This window comes from Silurus aristotelis, assembly GCF_946808225.1.
Source record: "Silurus aristotelis genome assembly, chromosome: 11".
Taxonomy (NCBI): domain Eukaryota; kingdom Metazoa; phylum Chordata; class Actinopteri; order Siluriformes; family Siluridae; genus Silurus; species Silurus aristotelis.
The window spans coordinates 10295884-10317191 of record NC_139584.1 but is presented as its reverse complement, the minus strand read 5'-3'; the positions used below and the strand labels follow the sequence as shown (position 1 = coordinate 10317191).

The 21308-nt window shown below is 38.0% G+C and overlaps 1 protein-coding gene and 1 long non-coding RNA gene across 2 annotated transcripts in view; one reads left to right on the top strand and one right to left on the bottom strand.

The window, feature by feature from the left end:
* mov10b.2 (Mov10 RNA helicase b, tandem duplicate 2) overlaps positions 1–16663 on the bottom strand; it is a 32867-nt gene extending 16204 nt beyond the window's left edge. The window contains exons 1-12 of the mRNA XM_083555331.1: positions 16590–16663; positions 15991–16172; positions 12846–12948; positions 9769–9965; positions 8923–9161; positions 8580–8829; positions 8289–8411; positions 7198–7360; positions 4452–4606; positions 1787–1960; positions 827–974; positions 302–463 (exon numbers count right to left, since the gene is read on the bottom strand). Of these exons, the coding sequence (XP_083411457.1) occupies positions 302–463; positions 827–974; positions 1787–1960; positions 4452–4606; positions 7198–7360; positions 8289–8411; positions 8580–8829; positions 8923–9161; positions 9769–9965; positions 12846–12948; positions 15991–16121 (1845 nt within the window). The 5' untranslated portion in view covers positions 16122–16172; positions 16590–16663. The remainder of the gene's footprint in view (positions 1–301; positions 464–826; positions 975–1786; positions 1961–4451; positions 4607–7197; positions 7361–8288; positions 8412–8579; positions 8830–8922; positions 9162–9768; positions 9966–12845; positions 12949–15990; positions 16173–16589) is intronic.
* On the top strand, positions 12904–14614 carry LOC310733970. The gene is made up of 2 exons (XR_014535943.1): positions 12904–12961; positions 14109–14614. It is a non-coding gene; the product is annotated as an uncharacterized lncRNA (long non-coding RNA).
* Positions 16664–21308: the final 4645 nt, after the last annotated feature.

The following is a 21308-nucleotide window of genomic DNA, read 5'->3' as shown; positions in this document are numbered from 1 at the left end:
CTTTGAATAAGAAGGTGTGTCCAAACGTTTGGTCTGTACTGTATATGTATTCTTATAACGAAAGTATAAAGAAAATGCGTGATTATGCATTGCACCTGGACAAGAACTAATGCTGCTTAACCATCTGGTACAAAATAATCAGGACACAAACCAACGAATTACATCCCTTGGTCTTTGAGTCTTTGTTTTTTGACATTATATATAAAATAAATAACTTGCAATGGCAATATAAATTAATTATATAATTTACCTGGACATAATAACCCCTGCTGCTGCTTTAGAAAAAAACTAACACACTAACCTGCAGACTTGGGGGCACTTGTTCGGGGTTGCGGCTGCTTGCGTACATTCGGTACACTTTGTGAGTGTCAACATGCAGCAGCAATTTTTCGCACAACTGATCTGCTGCGCTGTTAGAAGGAGCACATGCTAGGATATGCACATCAGGCAAACACTTCTCCACCTGGATGAAACAGAAAATATAATAACGTTTTTAGGACAATTTAATCTTATAGATAATAATGTCATATTATCATGATTATTGCGGCCAAAAAACGAGTCATATAACAATTGCAATTATGAAATGCCGAATGTCTGGGTGAAGGCCCACACCTGAAACTGATATTTAGATTAGGATGTGGTCTGTACTTACAAAATACCGTGAGTTAGCATTTGCTAGAGGATGTGTTGTGGTTATTCACTTTGCATCCAAATGACTGCCTGTGTTCTGTGTTCGAGTGTATATATGACAGCACAAGTGCATCCTCCTCATGGAGTTTGTGTGTACAAAGCATTTTGTGTGAGCAGATGCTAAAAACTGTCCCACCTGTTTAATGGCTTCTACCACAGTAACTGTTTTTCCTGTGCCAGGAGGTCCAAACACGAGGTATGGCGCCGGCTTAGATACACCAGCTACAATGTTGTACACTGCAGTGTATTGCTCAAGGTTCGCTTCCAACTTACTGTCAAACAGCCTAATTGCAAACACACACTTTCAGTATTTTTTTTTTTGTTGTTTTTTTTTTTTCAAAATTAAAAGGGTATTAAAATAACTTTTATAGCAGCAATATAGTCAACATTCACACATGATGAATCAATATGGCCCATTCTCTGTAAGAAATATAATGTTGTCATTTTAATGCGGGCAATTAAAGTTAAATGCGTAATAATTAAAGGAGCAAGCAGACAAATGTAAATTGTAAAATTCTGACTTATGAAAAGGACAGGTCACCAACAAACAACACAGACAATATGATTCAAAAATATAGATGAGAATTTATGAAAATTAAAAAGATGACCAACTGGGATGATATACAAAAAAGGAACAAACGGCTCAGCACGGTCTTTGCACTAAACAAAGGTCGTATGTAGTGTAAATACACAAACTAATCAAATAGCAAAGCAGGTGCAGGCAATAAGCACATATAAATGAAAAAAAAAACATCATGGGGGCAGGACATAAAAACAAAACAGAAAAAAAACACAAGTGGCAAAGTAAACTCAACATGATGAAACAGAAGAACGTAATTGCACAGCAATTTCCTGGTAATTCTATATAGAAAAAACATATATATATAAAAAAAAAACCCGGTGACCTGCTTTTTGTTGTTTATTTAATTATTATTTTTTTATTAAAAGGGTATTAAAAGAACTTTTATAGCAGCAATATAGTTTAATCTTACATAACAAAAAACCTATGCCAGAATACATATATAGAGTACATCTAGTGTAAATGCATTTTTAACCAAATTCCAGCAGTAAAATATTATAACAATTTAACTCTGACCTCAGTGAATGTGGTGAACTCGGAGTTGACACATTTGATTCTGTAGGGAACAGCACCTCTTTGAGCTTGTGCCGAACAACCAGCTCAACGGCACGATGCTGGAGTCTTAGAGTTAGCCGGTTAACGGTGAACTCCACCTGAAACTTCATGTTGTCTATGAACCTGTCCAATAACCTACAAAATCATACACACTTGACATAAATATGTACAGTATATGATATGATATGAAAATGACATATATGATGATATGTTCTGTCAATAAACTGTAAGGGCTACGGATAGGCGATATGTTGGTGGCATGTTTTGTGTCTTTTTCTTCTTCTTCTTTTGGCTTCTTCCACTAGGGGTCGCCACAGCGGATCATCCGTCTCCACACCTCTCTGTCCTCTACATCTGCCTCTTTCAACCCAACTACCTGCAGGTCTTTCTTCACCACATCCATAAACCGCTTCTGGTCTTCCTCTTTTGCTCCTTCCTATACCCCATATACCCCATGTCCCTTTTCTGAACATGTCCAAACCTTCTCAATCTTGCCTCCCTCACCTTGTCTCCAAAATGTCCTACATGCGCTATCCCTCTAATAAACTCTTTTCTAATCCTGTCTATCCTCGTCACTCCCAACAAAAACCTCAACATCTTCAACTCTGCTACCTCCAGCTCCACCTCCTGTCTTTTACTCAATGCCACTGTCTCTAAACCATACAACATCTCAGGTCTCACCACAGTCCTATGAACTTACCCTTTCACTCTCGCAGATACCCTTCTATCACAAATCACTCCTGCCACTCTTCTCCACCCACTCCACCCTGCCTGCACTCTTTTCTTCACTTCTCTAACACACTCTCCATTACTTTGCACTGTTGACCCCAGGTACTTCTCCACGTTCTCCACCTCGTCTGCCTGCAACCGCACCACTCCACTGCCCATCCTTTCATTCACACACATGTACTTTGTCTTACTCCTACTGACTTTCATTCCTCTTCTCTCCAGCGCATACATCCACCTCTCTAGGATCTTCTCAACCTGCTCCCTACTCTCACCACAAATAACAATATCACGATCAGAGTCCACGGAGACTCCTGTCTGACCTCATCTGTCAACCTGTCCATCACCACTGCAAACAGGAAAGGGCTCAGAGCTGATCCTTGATGCAGTCCAACCTCCACCTTAAACCAGTCTATCGTTTCTACTGCACACTTCACTGCCGTCACACTGTCCTCATACAAGGGTCCTGCACCACCCTTACATACTTCTCTGACACACCTGACTTCCTCATATAATACCACAACTCCTCTCTTGGCACTCTGTCGTACGCTTTCTCTAAATCCACAAACACACAATGCAACTCCTTCTGACCTTCTCTATACTTCTCCATCAACATTCTCAAAGCAAATAAGGCATCTGTGGTGCTCTTCCTCAGCATAAAACCATACTGTTGCTCAAAGATGGTCACCTCTTCTCTCAGCCTGGTTTCCACTACTCTTTCCCATAACTTCATGATCAACTTTATTCCCCTGTAGTTACCACAGGTCTGCCCATCTCCCTTGTTCTTAAAGATCTGTACTATACATCCGTCCTATACATGTGCCTGGTTACTTATGAAGGACATCAATGTACATGAGTACAAAAATCAGTGTGTCTTCCTTTTTCCTTCTGTAAATCTGATGCATTTCTTTTGTTTTAATTTACAAGCATTTAGACAGCAACATTCACACATGATGAATCAATATGGCCCATTCTCTGTAAGAAATATAATGTTGTCATTTTAATGCGGGCAATTGAAGGTAAATGAGTAATAATTGAAGGTGCAAGCAGACAAATGTAAATTGTAAAAATTCAACACATGAATTTGAAACGGGAAAAGGACAGGTCACCAACAAACAGCACAGACAATATGATTCAAAAATATAGATGAAAATTTATGAAAATTAAAAAGATGACCAACTGGGATGATATACAAAAAAGGAACAAACGGCTCAGCAAGGTCAGGTGGCGAAACGCGGAACATTACTTTGCACTAAACAAAGGTCGTATGTAGTGTAAATACACAAACTAATGAAATAGCAAAGCAGGTGCAGGTAATAAGCACATATAAATGAAAAAAAAACATCCTGGGGGCAGGACATAAAAACAAAACAGAAAAAAAAACACAAGTGGCAAAGTAAACTCAACATGATGAAACAGAATAATGTAATTGCACAGCAATTTCCTGGTAATTCTATATATTAAAAACATATAAAAAAAAAAAAACCCTGTGACCTGCTTAAAAAAAATTCACTCGATTAACAACAAAAAAAAAATATTCCCTGTCACACACAGGACATGACGTGCTAGATGACGTATGGAATAACACTTGGTTACGAGGCAGGATACGTCACTATGTTGATACAATTTGCATGTGGGTGAGGTGCCAATGAGATGTAATAATAACCTAAAATTAACTTGAACTCCTGCTTTGTTGAACATTTCATGTTGGTAATCCAGAATTATGTATTAAAAGGCTCAGGTATTAATCAAAATACAGGAAATACAAGGCTCGCATGTAAAGCCTAAAATACACAATAAGACTTTGCAAAGAGATTTGGCACTGAGAGCTAACACCATGGAAACTACTATGGAAACCACAAGTTGCAGAACAGAGCAACAGAGAACGGAGCCGCCTGACCTCTGTGAGAAACCCAGTTTGAGTCGATCGAGCTCCACACGATGCACATAGCCTTTGTATTTGGTGATCTTCTGTGAATTCAGGTCAGCAGCCTTAGTAACCAGCAAATGATCTCCTCTTAACACAGATGGGCGGTTTTCAGAAACACCTGGAACCTGCAAACAGGATGGTACATATGTGGAGAATTTACACATGCTTGTCCTCACACTCTAAAATAAGTAAGAGAAAATATATTGGATATATAGTGCACATTTCAACTTGGCATTTCACAATTATAATTAAAGTCTAGGATTTCTTAAAAAGTTTCTAAGGTTTAATAGGTTCCATCTTGTTCTCCTTGAATACATGTGAATCTAAATAACAATAAATTAACAATTTCCACAATCTTGCCCAAAATATAATCGTTTCTGTTACTGGCTGCCATTGCCATTTTGCCACACTGCTGACACTTGATAGTGACAACAGTGATAAACTATATTGCCAAAAGTATTGGGTCACCTGACCTTCCCTGCTATATGTGGTTCTTTTCCAAACTGTTACCACAAAGCTGGAGGCACTCAAATGTATAGGACGTCTTTAGTATATGCACTATAATAAAATTTAGCATTCACTTGAATTTGGAAACCCAAACCTGTTCCAGCATGGCAATGCCCCGGTGAACAAAGTGAGCTCCTTGGTTTAAATGCTTTGGAAAGGAAGATCTTAAGTGTCTGCTATAGAGCTCTGATCTCATCTCTACTGAACACCTTTGGGATGAATTAGAATGCTGACTGCACCCCAGGCCTCCTCACCTACATCAGTACCTGCCTTTCATAATACCCTTGTGGCTGATGAACGCAAATATACAGTGAGGAAAATAAGTATTTGAACACTCTGCTATTTTGCAAGTTCTCCCACTTAGAAATCATGGAGGGGTCTGAAATTGTCATCGTAGGTGCATGTCCACTGTGAGAGACATAATCTAAAAAAAAAATCCAGAAATCACAATGTATGATTTTTAAACTATTTATTTGTATGATACAGCTGCAAATAAGTATTTGAACACCTGTCTATCAGCTAGAATTCTGACCCTCAAAGACCTGTTAGTCTGCCTTTAAAATGTCCACCTCCACTACATTTATTATCCTAAATTAGATGCACCTGTTTGAGGTCGTTAGCTGCATAAAGACACCTGTCCACCCCATACAATCAGTAAGAATCCAACTACTAACATGGCCAAGACCAAAGAGCTGTCCAAAGACACTAGAGACAAAATTGTACACCTCCACAAGGCTGGAAAGGGCTACGGGGAAATTGCCAAGCAGCTTGGTGAAAAAAGGGCCACTGTTGGAGCAATCATTAGAAAATGGAAGAAGCTAAACATGACTGTCAATCTCCCTCAGACTGGGGCTCCATGCAAGATCTCACCTCGTGGGGTCTCAATGATCCTAAGAAAGGTGAGAAATCAGCCCAGAACTACACGGGAGGAGCTGGTCAATGACCTGAAAAGAGCTGGGACCACCGTTTCCAAGGTTACTGTTGGTAATACACTAAGACGTCATGGTTTGAAATCATGCATGGCACGGAAGGTTCCCCTGCTTAAACCAGCACATGTCCAGGCACGTCTTAAGTTTGCCAATGACCATTTGGATGGTCCAGAGGAGTCATGGGAGAAAGTCATGTGGTCAGATAAGCATAATTCCACTAAACGTGTTTGGAGGAAGAAGAATGATGAGTACCATCCCAAGAACACCATCCCTACTGTGAAGCATGGGGGTGGTAGCATCATGCTTTGGGGGTGTTTTTCTGCAATGGGACAGGGCGACTGCACTGTATTAAGGAGAGGATGACCGGGGCCATGTATTGCGAGATTTTGGGGAACAACCTCCTTCCCTCAGTTAGAGCATTGAAGATGGGTCATGGCTGGGTCTTCCAACATGACAATGACCAGAAGCACACAGCCAGGATAACCAAGGAGTGGCTCTGTAAGAAGCATATCAAGGTTCTGGCTTGGCCTAGCCAGTCTCCAGACCTAAACCCAATAGAGAATCTTTGGAGAAAGCTCAAACTCCGTGTTTCTCAGCGACAGGCCAGAAACCTGACTGATCTAGAGAAGATCTGTGTGGAGAAGTGGGCCAAAATCCCTCCTGCAGTGTGTGCAAACCTGGTGAAAAACTACAGGAAACGTTTGACCTCTGTAATTGCAAACAAAGGCTACTGTACCAAATATTAATATTGACTTTCTCAGGTGTTCAAATACTTATTTGCAGCTGTATCATACAAATAAATAGTAAAAAAATCAAATATTGTGATTTCTGGATTTTTTTTTTTAGATTATGTCTCTCACAGTGGACATGCACCTACGATGACAATTTCAGACCCCTCCATGATTTCTAAGTGGGAGAACTTGCAAAATAGCAGGGTGTTTAAATACTTATTTTCCTCACTGTATATAAGCACACTCCAAAATTCAGTGGAACATCTTTCCAGAAGAGTGGAGGGAATTATAAGAGCAAATTGGGACTAAATGTGGAATGCAATGCTCAAAAATCACATACCATATTTATGACCAGGTGAACCAATACCTTTGGCAATATTGTCTATATGCGCACACATTAGGGGGAAGAAACATGGATTCTGGTCGGACTGATTTTGTTCATGTTGCATTGCCACAGATGAGATATGTATCTGGTCTAGAATTACATACTACAGAAATCAGCTCATTAGCAGTTAGAATAATGAAGCTAGAACACTGCTATCCACTTACCTCAAGCACCAACAGTTTCTTGTTAATGCTGTCCTTCTTCATAGTGACATTTTGCTGTTCATATCTCTTTATGTCCACATCCATTTGACGTTCCTCCAGGTACAGTAACACCTGGAAGCGCTCTGTGTAGTTATTAAAATCCAGAGGAGACTCTAGTAGTGACCTAATCACCATTCACACACACACACACACACACACACACACACACACACACACACACACACACACACACACACACACACACACACACAATTACACAGGAACATCCTATAACCTCTAAAACGTCATGCAATACCAGCTAAGAGTAATTTTGTTGAGAAAGGAACTGCAACAAGTGCTTAGAGAAAGACCCACTGGGGCAAGAGCTTTGCTGCCCGATGCTTTGGGATTGAGATGCCGACAGGACAGTAAAGACAGCATTGTCAAATTGAGCTGATTAAAATAATGCTCTACAGCCACCAAGTGTTTTATTTGATAATAAATAGAACCAATTTTTGCCGACATAGATGAAATGCAAATGCAGATGGTGTATGACGTACAAAACAACTTATCTTTTATGGCAAAGACTGGGAGAAAAGAGAAAAACTACATTTAAATTTAATTCACTATTATACCTTGTAGCATAAGCAATGACAAGGCTCTCAAATTATTATTATTATTTTTTTTAAGCTGTATAGTTGTTTCTGCTTTCCTACTCCACCCAAACATATGGTCACAAACTACTTCTGCATATTTTATCAATAAAAGAATCCATTACAATTGGACAGTAGCTAGAATTATAGTAGATATACACAGTCCTTCACATGCTGTTTGCAGTTTCTCATACTACAAAGGAATGACGTTATCTGTCCTGAAGTCTTTCCCAAGGGAAGAACACTTACTAACATAAATGTTAAATAAATCCAAAATATATATCTATGAATGGGGGTTACTTCAGAAATAATAATTTATTAGAACATCCACATTATTACAAACCTATAAGTTGCCTAACAAATGAACTATCAGCAATTTAATAGTGGTGTAGTGTAATGATGAATTATTAATAGGTAATATTTAGTGTACGTTCTCAAAGAATAGTATACCCTACTTACTTTTTTTGCAACAGATTGTTGTGGGAACGTGGAGCTTTTAGAAAGTCAATCAGGTCATTGATATAGTCTGGGCATTTATACTGCAACAATAAGACTTCAGTTTGAAGATGCTGTATGGCCAGACTACCAAAGACAACAAAGAGACAGAGACAGTGAGATTTTTTCTTGAATACAATGTCAATACAAGACAACTGAAAACAGTCTATGAATGTTGGCGTCTTAAATCCAGAAAACATTTTTTTATTATTTAAATCAATCGTATCTATCGTAATAGTACTGTATGATCCATACTTGTCAGGACGCTCTCCTTCATCTACATCAAAATTATCAGATTGGTTTCTGCTTAGTCTGAAGGGTGTGAAGGGCACGGTGGGTGCCAGCTCTTTAGCTAGCTGTGTGCTAAACTCAGCTTCAATATAGCGCACAATGTGGAACGGCCTGGAGTTTGACTCCATGCTCAACTTGAACTCGAAGGCCACCGTAACCTGGTATATACCCACATAATTTGAGTGGAACTTTATCATGACCTCATACAATTCACCTGGGGGACACAACAAGTACTGTCAAACACCTGCAGGTAGCACATTAATCTAGAATTATATTTTGTCCAGCAAAAAAAAGGGTTGATTCTCACCAGGATGAAGGGTCAGTGGATTGGTGCGTGTAACTTTCCTGGAGTCCTCAAACACGAAGCAGTTTATCCAGTGCAGTGGTGAGTAGTAGTTGAAATCCACAACATACTGGCCAGTGTTTTCAATAAACAGCTTGCACTCATAAACCTCTGCATTGTCCACACTAAAGCATATCTTCCCATCCTTCATCTCTATCTCAGAACTGACCCGGATTCCATTTTTATCAGACACAAACTCTGATCTGAAAAAAAATAAATAAATAATAATAACTTATAAATAAATAAAAATAAATAAATAATAATAATAATAAAAATAAATAAATAATAATAATAATAAAAAAAATTATATATATATATATATATATATATATATATATATATATATATATATATATATATATATATATATATATATATATATATAAAAAAATAAAAATATTGATAGATCGATAGACTTGGCAGTTCGGTGACATAAGGTCTGAAATATGTATATTAAAAATGATTCTTTTGCTGGTTTATGGCCCAGGGGTTGTGTACCACTGTTTTATACTGTACTGTACACAGTACACAGATTACATACTGTAAAGTCCTATTCTATACTAAAATGTATATACCATGATGGCATTAATATTAATACTAATATTGATAATTTCTTGCACTGTTAGTCACATGTTGTTGTAAACTCGCATCACAAAATGAAAGTAAACCTCCTGCTACTGTAGGTTAAATGTTCTGAACCTAAAATTTACCCCCTGGTTAGTGTGTGTGTGTGTGTGTGTGTGTGTGTGTGTGTGTGTGTGTGTGTGTGTGTGTGTGTGTGTGTGTGTGTGTGGGTAGGTGTGTGTTTACCTCTCATTAGAAATCTTCTTGATAATCTCATGAGCCAGTTTCCTTCTTGCTCTAACACCACCCTCAGGTCCAGGAGGTGGAGAGGATGCTTGCAAAGCATCATGAGATGGTGGAGATCTTGAGACTTTAGGAATAGCAGCACTAGCATTTGGCTGCCTGTCTCTAGGTCTCCACCACTGGTCCTTTAACACTCGTACCTGTGGGAGCAATGGCACAAATTACATTTAAGGTACATGCTGTCTTTTATTTTTTATTTATGTATTTATTGTTAAGCCAAAGCATGTGGTAACACCAGTTTTCAAAACCATATTATGCATCAAACAAATGTATTGTATTATGTGACACTTTATACAACATTAAGACATTTCTAGGACTCCGATATCAGTACCAGTACATGTGTACCGTATAAGCTTGACAAACAATGTGTGTTTTAGAACTTTGGCCTTTTGCCAATAAATGTCACTATAGGTTAAGTGATAAGGTTATATGCTGTTATCTCTCAAATGATTATTTTCTTCATCTTACATTTGCCCAATGCACACAGAGTCTATTACACAGACACAGACAGATTTCAACATGCCATTAAACTCCTAGTTGATTACTAGATTAATAGCCATTACTGGGTGTGCTTTATATAACCTCTGGACTTCCAGCACATACTGTATACACTTTAAATTAGCCTTTTACATGGTTACACTGCTAGGTATATATTGGGCTATTTTGGACAACCAAAAGTCTGAAAATGACTTTATGCTGAGTTACAGTTTACTGTAATATAACAATTTCAGCGGCTATGCATGATATGTACATGAGGGCTTGAGAGATGCACATTCAGTTTATGCAGCTTAACATTATACACCAAGCAAACATTTAACATTAAGCAAAACACAAGCACTGGGTCACACTATAAATAGAAAGAGACAAAAACAGGAACTGGATTAGCAAACACAGCGTTATTACTTTATTATCAACAGAGGCAACTGAGATCAGTATACTTTGCAATGTCTAACAGTTCTTTATATGGCTCATGCATGAGAAACAGCAATAATAAAGCACCTGAGACCCGTGAAGTGTGTGTGAGGTGAGAAATATGTAGTCCAAAGCGGCCATGTTTGTAAGCCACAATAACTGTGTGACCTGACAGGTCATTGCTTAAATTTGCTACCCAAAAATGCACCTAAACTAATAAAATGTAATTAATTAGTTGTAAGAATCATGTGACTATTGAATAATTATGAGACTTTTCTTAAAAACAATGTATTTGTAATTTAAATCAAATAATAATAGTGTAAACTAAACCACATATGACAACATGTGATTTTCTCACCTCGCAGTGATTGTAGCCCATAAATTAATAAGTAGAACAATTTACTTTTTCCTAATCTATTTTCAATCTTAATTACATAGTTACCAGGAAAATGTCCCAATTTTTTCTTCATTGCTTTTTTAAATAATAGCAAGTTTAGTGTTAATTTACAAGGTGATAGAAGGGTAAGTAATTAACTAAAAGTGTGCATATGGGAGTATTCACAGAGCTTCACCTTTTCCAAATTTCGCTATGTTACAACCTCATGTCAGAGAACCACCAGCCACGCCTTCCTCCTACTAATCACCCACACCTGTTTCCAATCTACATGGACAGGTATGGTCTTAAGGAGAGGAATGTGGAAGGGCAGATGGTGGTATATTTTGCTAAAAGGATGGAAATAGCAGTGGAGAATACGTATTTTAAGAAGAAGGAGGATCATAGGGTGACTTATAAGAGTGGAGGAAGGTGCACACAGGTGGACTATGTTCTATGTAGGAGATGCAACCTGAAGGAGATTGAAGACTGTAAGGTGTTTCCAGGGGACATTGTAGCTAGACAGCATCGGATGGTGGTCTGTAGGATGGTTTTGGAGGTAAAGAATAAGAGGGGAGAGTGAGGACTGAAAGAAGAATAAGATAGTGGAAACTAAAGGAGGAAGACTGTAGTGAAAGATTCAGGGAAGAGGTCAGACAGGGGCTCGGTGGTGGTGAAGAGGTACTAGATGATTGGGCAACTACTGCAGAAGTGATAAGGGAGACAGCTAGAAAATGAGGAAGTGCAGGAAAGCATAAAGAGAAAGAAGTTGGCAAAACAGAATTGGGATCGACAGAGTGATAAGAAAAGTAGACAGGAGTACAAGGAGATGCGGCAGCAGGTAAAAAGGGATGTGGCGAAAGCAAAGGAAAAGGCATATGAGGAGCTGTATAAGAGGTTGGACACTAAGGAAGGAGAAAAGGATTTATACCGATTGGCCAGGCAGAGGGACCGAGCTGGGAAGGATGTGCTGCAAAGTTAGAGCAATAAAGGATGGAGATGGAAATGTGTTGACTAGTGAGGAGTGTGTGTTGAGAAAATGGAGGGAATATTTTAAGCAGCTGATGAACGAGGAAAATGACAGAGAAAGAAGGTTGGATGGTGTGGAGTTGGTGAAGCAGGAAGTGGATAGGATTAGTAAGGAGGAAGTGAGAGCAGCAATTAAGAGGATTGGACCAGATGACATACTGGTAGAAGCATGGAGATGTTTAGGTGAGATGGCAGTGGAGTTTTAAACAAGATTGTTTAACAGTGTTAAATGTTGATGAAGAAGTATAGAGAAGGTCAGAAGGAGTATGAGGATACAATACCACAACTCCTCTCTTGGCACCCTGTCGTACGCGTTCTCTAAATCCACAAACGCACAATGCAACTCCTTCTGACCTTCTCTATACTTCATTGTCCACAAATTGTGTGTCCACAAACACACAATGCAACTCCTTCTGACCTAGTTACAGATTACTGTAATATGACAATTTCAGCGGCTATGCATGATATGTACATGAGTGCTTGAGCGATGCAGATTCAGTTTATGCCGCTTAACATTATAGTCAGGTGTGTCAGAGAAGTATGTGAGGGTAATGCAGGACATGTATGAGGACAGTGTGACAGCAGTGAAGTGTGTAGTAGGAATGACAGACTGGTGACAAAAGATATGAAACACATTGCACTGGATGGAATTTATAAATGAAGAAAGTGATGAATTATTAAATGTAGTCTAGAGTGTCAGTCTTACGTTAGCATTAAAGTACACGTGACGGCTCCGGGTGACACGAACTCTGTTGTTCTTCCTCAGGACAAAAAGCAATGAGGAGAAGTTCGGATATCTGCCACCGCTCCTGTGGGCAAGAGGTACAATTTCATATTAAAACTTTGCAATTGGGTCTGATACAGCATACATAATAGCCACCCATCTGCATTTTACAAATAAATCATGGTGCAAAAAATACGATTTGTATTTTTACGATAAATACAATAAATGTGATTTGTATGTCAATTACCACAGAAGCCTGAAGAGTTTTCTATGAACTGTTTTTTATGAAGATAGTGTCGGAACTCAAAACCTCTCTCTGAGTGAACACATCATGGGCGGATTCTCAGTTGTAGTTAATTCCCTGTGTAACACACTTAATACTAATAGGATAAAATAGAATAGACCTTAAAAACCAATGAAGGATCTTCAGCCTTGGATGAGGAAAAGCAAACTTCTTTATCAGTCACATTCCAATGAACTCATAGAAGGTGGTCACTCAATCACAAGCAAAATGATCAAGAGTGTAGAATCTCTCTGCGTTCTCATATTTATATTTATCTTAGCATTTCTTTGTTGTGTCCACATTTTTTCTTTGCATTTCCCTTCCTTGCCAAATTCCTCTTATTTCTTAGATCATCTCTCCCCTCCTACATTTTTCATTTCCAGTTATATTCTGACACCTGGTCCTCTCCTTCTTATGATTCCTGTTTCCCTAAGTTACCCCTATGTTCGGCCTAGTCCTGTTAGAAATAATAAAAAAAAATAACGTGTATAAAACCCTCAATTTCTTAGATTTTCCTTCATTTTATTCCTTATCCTCCGTGCATGAACCATCGTTTTGCGGCCTTTATCCCCCTTCTACATCTGTACCTCCTACAATGTGTAGGTTTCTGCTTTTATTCTCCTTTTTATTGCTCTATCTATTCTACTACTATTAAGGTAAGCTAATATCCTCCTACATAGATTATATGTTCATATATGTTTAAATATCTGTCTACGTATTCATGTTAGTATTTTAGGTTAAATATGCCTAAGAGCTGAATGTGTCATATGGGCCTTGAGTGCAGGATATGTTGCTTAGAGAGATAATATTCACAGGCTTGCTAGCTTGTTTCTTCTCTGGTTCTGCCACCTGCAAACATTAATCTTATGTCTAGTTCTTGTGACGTTGTCCTTTACATCGTATGCCTGGTTATTGCGATGTTGACCTTTACTAACTTCTCTTCATTGGATTTTTTTATTCAGCTTCCTTCCGTAGACATTCCTGATCAGATCTTAGGGGCATTCTTCGAAAACATTATCGCCAGTTTCAACTCCTCTCCCTGGCATCTGAGGTTGCACAATTCATTGAGCACCTATCTACCCCATCTGTTCCAGATAACCCCAACCTGCATCCTCGCATCATGCAGCTTACTTCTACACATGATATGGGCACACAGAGCTCGCCAGACCTCCCTGATATTTCTATCAGGAGACGCAGACTGATACTGAAGATCCTGATGACCTTCGAGCACCTGCATCAGCTCTTCCTTCTCTCTCCACATTCCACATCTTCTCCCTATCCTGCCTAGTGGTATTTTACTGAATATTCTCTAATTTCCCCCATTCTACGTCCCACTGTTGTTTATCCTCCTGTGTAGTATCCTTCTATACCTTCTCCCAAGTCTGACCTTGATTGTTCTCCCACGTGTTCTCCACTCTCTAAGGCCACCAAATTCCTTTTCCCTTAATAAACTTGTTTAATCTGCCTCTTACGTGGTTGTTTTATTTTACCTTCACACTCACTGTGTCAGTCAAACCCTAGTCTACTATATGTTAGTATCAGACAGTTTATATAACAGTTTATTTTCTTCTTAGAGTAAATAGGTTAAATAAGTTCTATTAAATATAGGCTAAAAAGGTTTAATAAAACTATTTATGTTAGATGTATGGTGTCTAATAAGTTTTATGCTAATTATAAGATAACATGTTGGATTAGAATATTTTTCTCGACGATAGATAGAAGTTTAGAAGTTTAACAAGATATAGCTTAACAGCTGCTCATTTATTCAGCATAGAAAGCAAACTGTGTTCATGAAGCAAAGATATGAAGTGAAAACACTGGTTTGGTGAAAATGTGTGTGTGTGTGTGTGTGTGTGTGTGTGTGTGTGTGTGTGTGTGTGTGTGTGTGTGTGTGTGTGTGTGTGTGTGTGTGTATTGTCTTATCTAGTGTGGGAATGGCAGACAATAAATCAAGGTGGACACATTTATTTTTGCATCGTCTGTTTCGATTCCTAAAAAAACCCATCTTATCTATTTACTATCTTATATTATTCTCCATTTGTTCTTGTTTTAATTTGAACAAAAACAACAGTTTTAAGTTCAATTTACCAGGTTTTACTTTTTGTCATTTACTGGTACTTCCTCTACATAAAGCAATCCACAGTGCACTCATAAAGCAGTAAGAGAAAAAAAATATCCATTTTTTTTTTTTCAAAGATTTTCACAGGTAGATTTTATTGTCCTTCGGCTGACCTCCACCACCACCATTCAGGTATCAGTAAAAATTTGAAAGCAAAGTTTCCTTTCAAATGTAACATTGTTGTTGCTGTTTTATCTCATATTAGCAAGTAAACATTAGATTATACAGTATTTTGTACATGATATATTGTGTAAATTATATATTTTAATCATAGGGTTAGGGTTGGATTGCTGACATATCTGATTCTGGATCTTATATATATATATATATATATATATATATATATATATATATATATATATATATATATATATATATATATGTTTGTTTGTTTTTTTGATACACAAATGATAGAGTTGCTTCAGCTCTCTGTTGCTTCAGTTACTTCAGCTCAACATCCTGTCAGCTAGTTTGCACAGGAACTTATTCAACCTTTATGCAGTAAAAATGAAGAAGTGCAAATAAAAGAACAGAAACAAAAGTAAAATAAGTTTGTAAAAAAAAATATTTAGTAAACACTTTCCCCCCCCCCCTTTTATCATGTGGTTTTTACTTTTTTTTTAGTATCACTTTTTCATGTATGATTAGATAAGTATGTTTCACTTTCCACAGAAACACATACACTGCTGTCCTCACAGTGAATTCAGGCCAACACAAAGTCTCACCTGTTCCTAAACTCGGTGTTGTAGATGTGCTGCAGCTCGTCTCTCTGAGTCACACTGAATTTCTGCGTCTCGTGTAAAAACTCGATGAAGTCCAGTCCGATTGCACGGATCTCAGAGTGAGAAAGACGCATAGTTTATAAGATTGAAAAGAGCTCCAGTAGTACAGTGAAGTCAGTGTGAAACTGCGGATGCAAAGGGGCACAGAGTCAATAACTGATTGGGCTTTGCATCAATCCCGCCTTATTCCTCACAAGCCCCGTCCATACCGGAGAAACGAAACTTACCTACAGCTCCGGCTCATGGCTCCTTATCTCTGCAGAACACATACAGTTTTATTCTCGATTTCCTAACATGTTTAAAAGTAAATTAATTAAAACATTGTGGCTGGGAAAAACATCAAGTTTGATTATTTTAGCATTTCAAGTTTTCCGGGACATTCTGAAACAATAGCAAGGGCGACATCTAGCAGTTAAAACAGGACGCTACAGTTCTCTACTTGTCTAAACACTATCAGAATTACTGGCTTATATTTGGATCTATATTTTCGCCACAGATACATATTGAATTATTTACAATAGTCTATTTTCTTCATTTCCTACCGTTTCTCTCGGTTGCGCTGCTTCCATTAGTGTCAGTTTATGTCAGAGTTTCTATCCAATCATAATTCAGGCATCATGTGTTGCCAGGAGTAATGAAATCTCCATGGATAGCTTTAGAATCAATAATAAGGGTGCCTTTAGCTTTAAATACATAACAATGAAACTGTTGCTAGAACCATTCCGATTTCGAATTGGTGACTCTGGGGCCATCTAGCAGGCGTACAATAATGTTGGCATTTTCACAACCTTTGATTGGATGGTCAGAGAGTGCACAAATCAGAACTTACAAACTTACGGTTGCTGAGAAGTACAAAACACATTAACAAATCAGAAAACAAATGAACAATTTACAATACACAATAACAAATCTGAAAACAAAATAGCAAATCCAAAAACAAATTAACAAATTCAAAATAAAAGAACAAATCTGAAAACAAAATAACAGATGCCAAACAAATGATCAAATCCAAAAACAAATGAACAAATCCGAAAACAATATAACAAAAACAAAATAACAAATACAAAAAATAACAAATACACAAGCACGTTAACAAATACGAAACACATGGACAAGAAACATAGTTATATGATTTCATACTTCCTGTATATTTTGAATGACAGGTGTCTCATTCAATGATCGTGTTCCATTCACAAAACTATACCTACCTTTTCCGGTATGTCTGAATTGTCGTTGTGTTTGCAGTTTAAAAATATTTTTTTGTATTTGTTCATTTGTTCCAGATTTGTTATTTTGTTTTTTGATTTGTTAATCTGCTTTTGCATTTGTTCATTTGTTTTTGCATTTGTTATTTTGTTTTCGGATTTTTTACTATGTTTTCAGATTTGTTAGTGTTTTCTAATTTGTTAATTTGTTTTCTGATTTGTTAATGTGTTTTGCATTTCTCGGCCACCGTACAAACCGCATCTGTAGCAAACTGCACCAGCTCAAAATTATTTGTGTTGTATAAAGTTTTTTTTTTTTTTTTCACCCATTTCATAATGAAAAGAAATTGATTTGGTCACAGATTTGCTTTTTAAGATACTTTTCAAGAAAAGCTGGGCATCATAAGGAAAGGTCAGCTAAAATGATTCTTTTTTAAGAATCATTTATACTTTTGCATTTTCTTTTCTGTAGAATTTGCACAAAAACATACAATGGTTGGATTGAAACACATAGCCCACCACTAACTTTAACCACACAAACCTTTGTGTTCAGACATCTATTATAAACATGACATAATTACCTTACTTAACTAAAATGATTATTTTTGAGTTTTATGTAACATGTTGAATTTGGCAATTGTGATAAATGGGCCAAGACATTATATTATTTTGACGAAATGGAGAAAATAGAAATTAAAGCAACAACCAGTATGAGGAATTAACACCAACACCTTCATTAGCAGAAACACAACATTTAACTTTTAAATTTAACATTTAAATCTCTCTCTCTCTCTCTCTCTCTCTCTCTCTCTCTCTCTCTCTCTCTCTCTCTCTCTCTCTCTCTCTCTCTCTCTCTCTCTCTCTCTCTCTCTCTCTCTCTCTCTCTCTCTGTCTCTCTCAAGATTCAAGGTTTAATATTCAACGGTTTATTAGCATGACAAAAATTCGGTATACACTTGCATTGTTGTATTGCCAAACTGTAAATCAAATAGACAAAGAACAGCAGAAAAAAAGACAAAAAAACAAAACAATACAGAGATTAGATTTAAGCTAGAATACTTAAAATAAACAAAACTGTTTAATATGTGTGTATGTGGGTGTAGGGTTTGTGTGTGTGTGTGTGTGTGTGTGTGTGTGTGTGTGTGTGTGTGTGTGTGTGTGTGTGTGTGTGTGTGCTGCAGAAACTAAATGACGTGGTCACACACTGTCCTTCACCTGGTGACAGGCGCAGATGGGAGTTTTACTTACTCAAATAAGTTCTAAGGGCAGAAAGGAAAATGAAAGAAAATGAACTATTGTACTATTATTAGTGTACAGTATATGTGGTGCTCTCAGAGCAGCAGTACTCAATATGCTCATATTACTGCTTCTATTATAAGTGTATGTGCTGCTTCCAGAGCAGCTGTGCTCAATATGTTCATATTACTGCACTATTATTAGTATATATGTGCTGTTCTCAGAGCAGCAGTACTCTATATGTTCATATTACTGCTTCTATTATTAAGTGTACTGTTCTGCTCCCAGAGCCATACAATGGTTGAATTTGACTGGAAAAGGTGTAAAAACCCTGTCAGTAGTACCCAATATTGTTATTTTTATTGTAATATGCGCATTTACCAGGTCAGCAGTACTCCATAAATTTAAATCTGTTATGTTTTTCAGTTTTTTCTCTTTAAACAAGGAACAACTGATTACAAACAAAATGAATGGTAAGCATATCATATTCTTCCTGTGTTTAACTTTTTTCCTTGGGGCTTCCCCAGAACTGTATATTTTGAATGTTTTTTTTATTCCTTCATTAGGTAAGGTTCCAGGGAAAAATTTAAAACCCTTTGTTTTTAACTATATATAGTTGAAAATATTATGTTTAAATATGCAAATGATACTTTTTGTGCTTTAGTAATACACTTTTTTTCAACTGGCAACTTTATGTATCAATTGCAACTGATATATTACATATAGTCTACCTTTTAAGAGAGGTGAAATACAGTGGGTACGGAAAGTATTCAGACCCCCTTAAATTTTTCACTCTTTGTTATATTGCAGCCATTTGCAAAAATCATTTAAGTTCATTCTTCTTCCTCATGAATGTACACACAGCTCCCCATATTGACAGAAAAACACAGAATTGTTGACATTGTTGCAGATTTATTAAAAAAGAAAAACTGAAATATCACATGGTCCTAAGTATTCAGACCCTTTGCTGTGACACTCAAATATTTAACTCAGGTGCTTTCCATTTCTTCTGATCATCCTTGAGATGGTTCTACACCCTCATTTGAGTCCAGTTGTGTTTTAATTTACTGATTGGACTTGATTAGGAAAGCCACACACCTGTCTATATAAGACCTTCCAGATCACAATGCATGTCAGAGCAAATGAGAATCATGAGGTCAAAGGAACTGCCTGAAGAGCTCAGAGACAGAATTGTGGCAAGGCACAGATCTGGCCAAGGTTACAAAAAGATTTCTGCTGCACTTAAGGTCCCTAAGAGCACAGTGGCCTCCATAATCCTCAAATGGAAGACGTTTGGGACGACCAGAACCCTTCCTAGAGCTGGCCGTCCGGCCAAACTGAGCTATCGGGGGAGAAGAGCCTTGGTGAGAGAGGTAAAGAAGAACCCAAAGATCACTGTGGCTGAGCTCCAGAGATGCAGTCGGGAGATGGGAGAAAGTTGTAGAAAGTCAACCATCACTGCAGCCCTCCACCAGTCTGGGCTTTATGGCAGAGTGGCCCGACGGAAGCCTCTCCTCAGTGTAAGACACATGAAAGCCCGCATGGAGTTTGCTAAAAAACACCTGAAGGACTCCAAGATGGTGAGAAATAAGATTCTCTGGTCTGATGAGACCAAAATAGAACTTTTTGGCCTTAATTCTAAGCGGTATGTGTGGAGAAAACCAGGCACTGCTCATCACCTGTCCAATACAGTCCCAACAGTGAAGCATGGTGGTGGCAGCATCATGCTGTGGGGGTGTTTTTCAGCTGCAGGGACAGGACGACTGGTTGCAATCGAGGGAAAGATGAATGCGGCCAAGTACAGGGATATCCTGGACAAAAACCTTCTCCAGAGTGCTCTGGACCTCAGACTGGGCCGAAGGTTTACCTTCCAACAAGACAATGACCCTAAGCACACAGCTAAAATAACGAAGGAGTGGCTTCACAACAACTCCGTGACTGTTCTTGAATGGCCCAGCCAGAGCCCTGACTTAAACCCAATTGAGCATCTATGGAGAGACCTAAAAATGGCTGTCCACCAACGTTTACCATCCAACCTGACAGAACTGGAGAGGATCTGCAAGAAGGAATGGCAGAGGATCCCCAAATCCAGGTGTGAAAGACTTGTTGCATCTTTCCCAAAAAGACTCCTGGCTGTATTAGATCAAAAGGGGGCTTCTACTAAATACTGAGCAAAGGGTCTGAATACTTAGGACCATGTGATATTTCAGTTTTTCTTTTTTAATAAATCTGCAACAATGTCAACAATTCTGTGTTTTTCTGTCAGTATGGGAACTGTGTGTACATTCATGAGGAAGAAGAATGAACCTAAATGATTTTAGCAAATGGCTGCAATACAACAAAGAGTGAACAATTTAAGGGGGTCTGAATACTTTCCGTACCCACTGTATAATGCTGATGTACCCAATGTCCCTCCTCTACACATGTTTATCACAATCACACCTCCCTCACCTTGTTTCCAAAACGTCCTACATGCCCTATCCCTCCCATAAACTCATTTCTAATCCTGTCCATCGTCGTCACATTTAATGAAAAACTCATCATCTTTAGTTTTGCTACCTCCAGCGCCACCTCCAGTTATTTACTCAATGCCACTGTCTCTAAATCATACAACATAGCAGATCTCACCACAGTATTATGAACTTTCCCTTTCACTCTTGCAGATACCCTTCAATCACAAATCACTCCTGTCACTCTTCTCCACCCACTCCAACCTGCCTGCACTCATTTCTTTACATCTCTAACACAGTCTTCATTACATTGCACTGTTGACCACAGGTACCTAAACTCCTCCACATTCTCCACCTCTTCTCCCTGCAA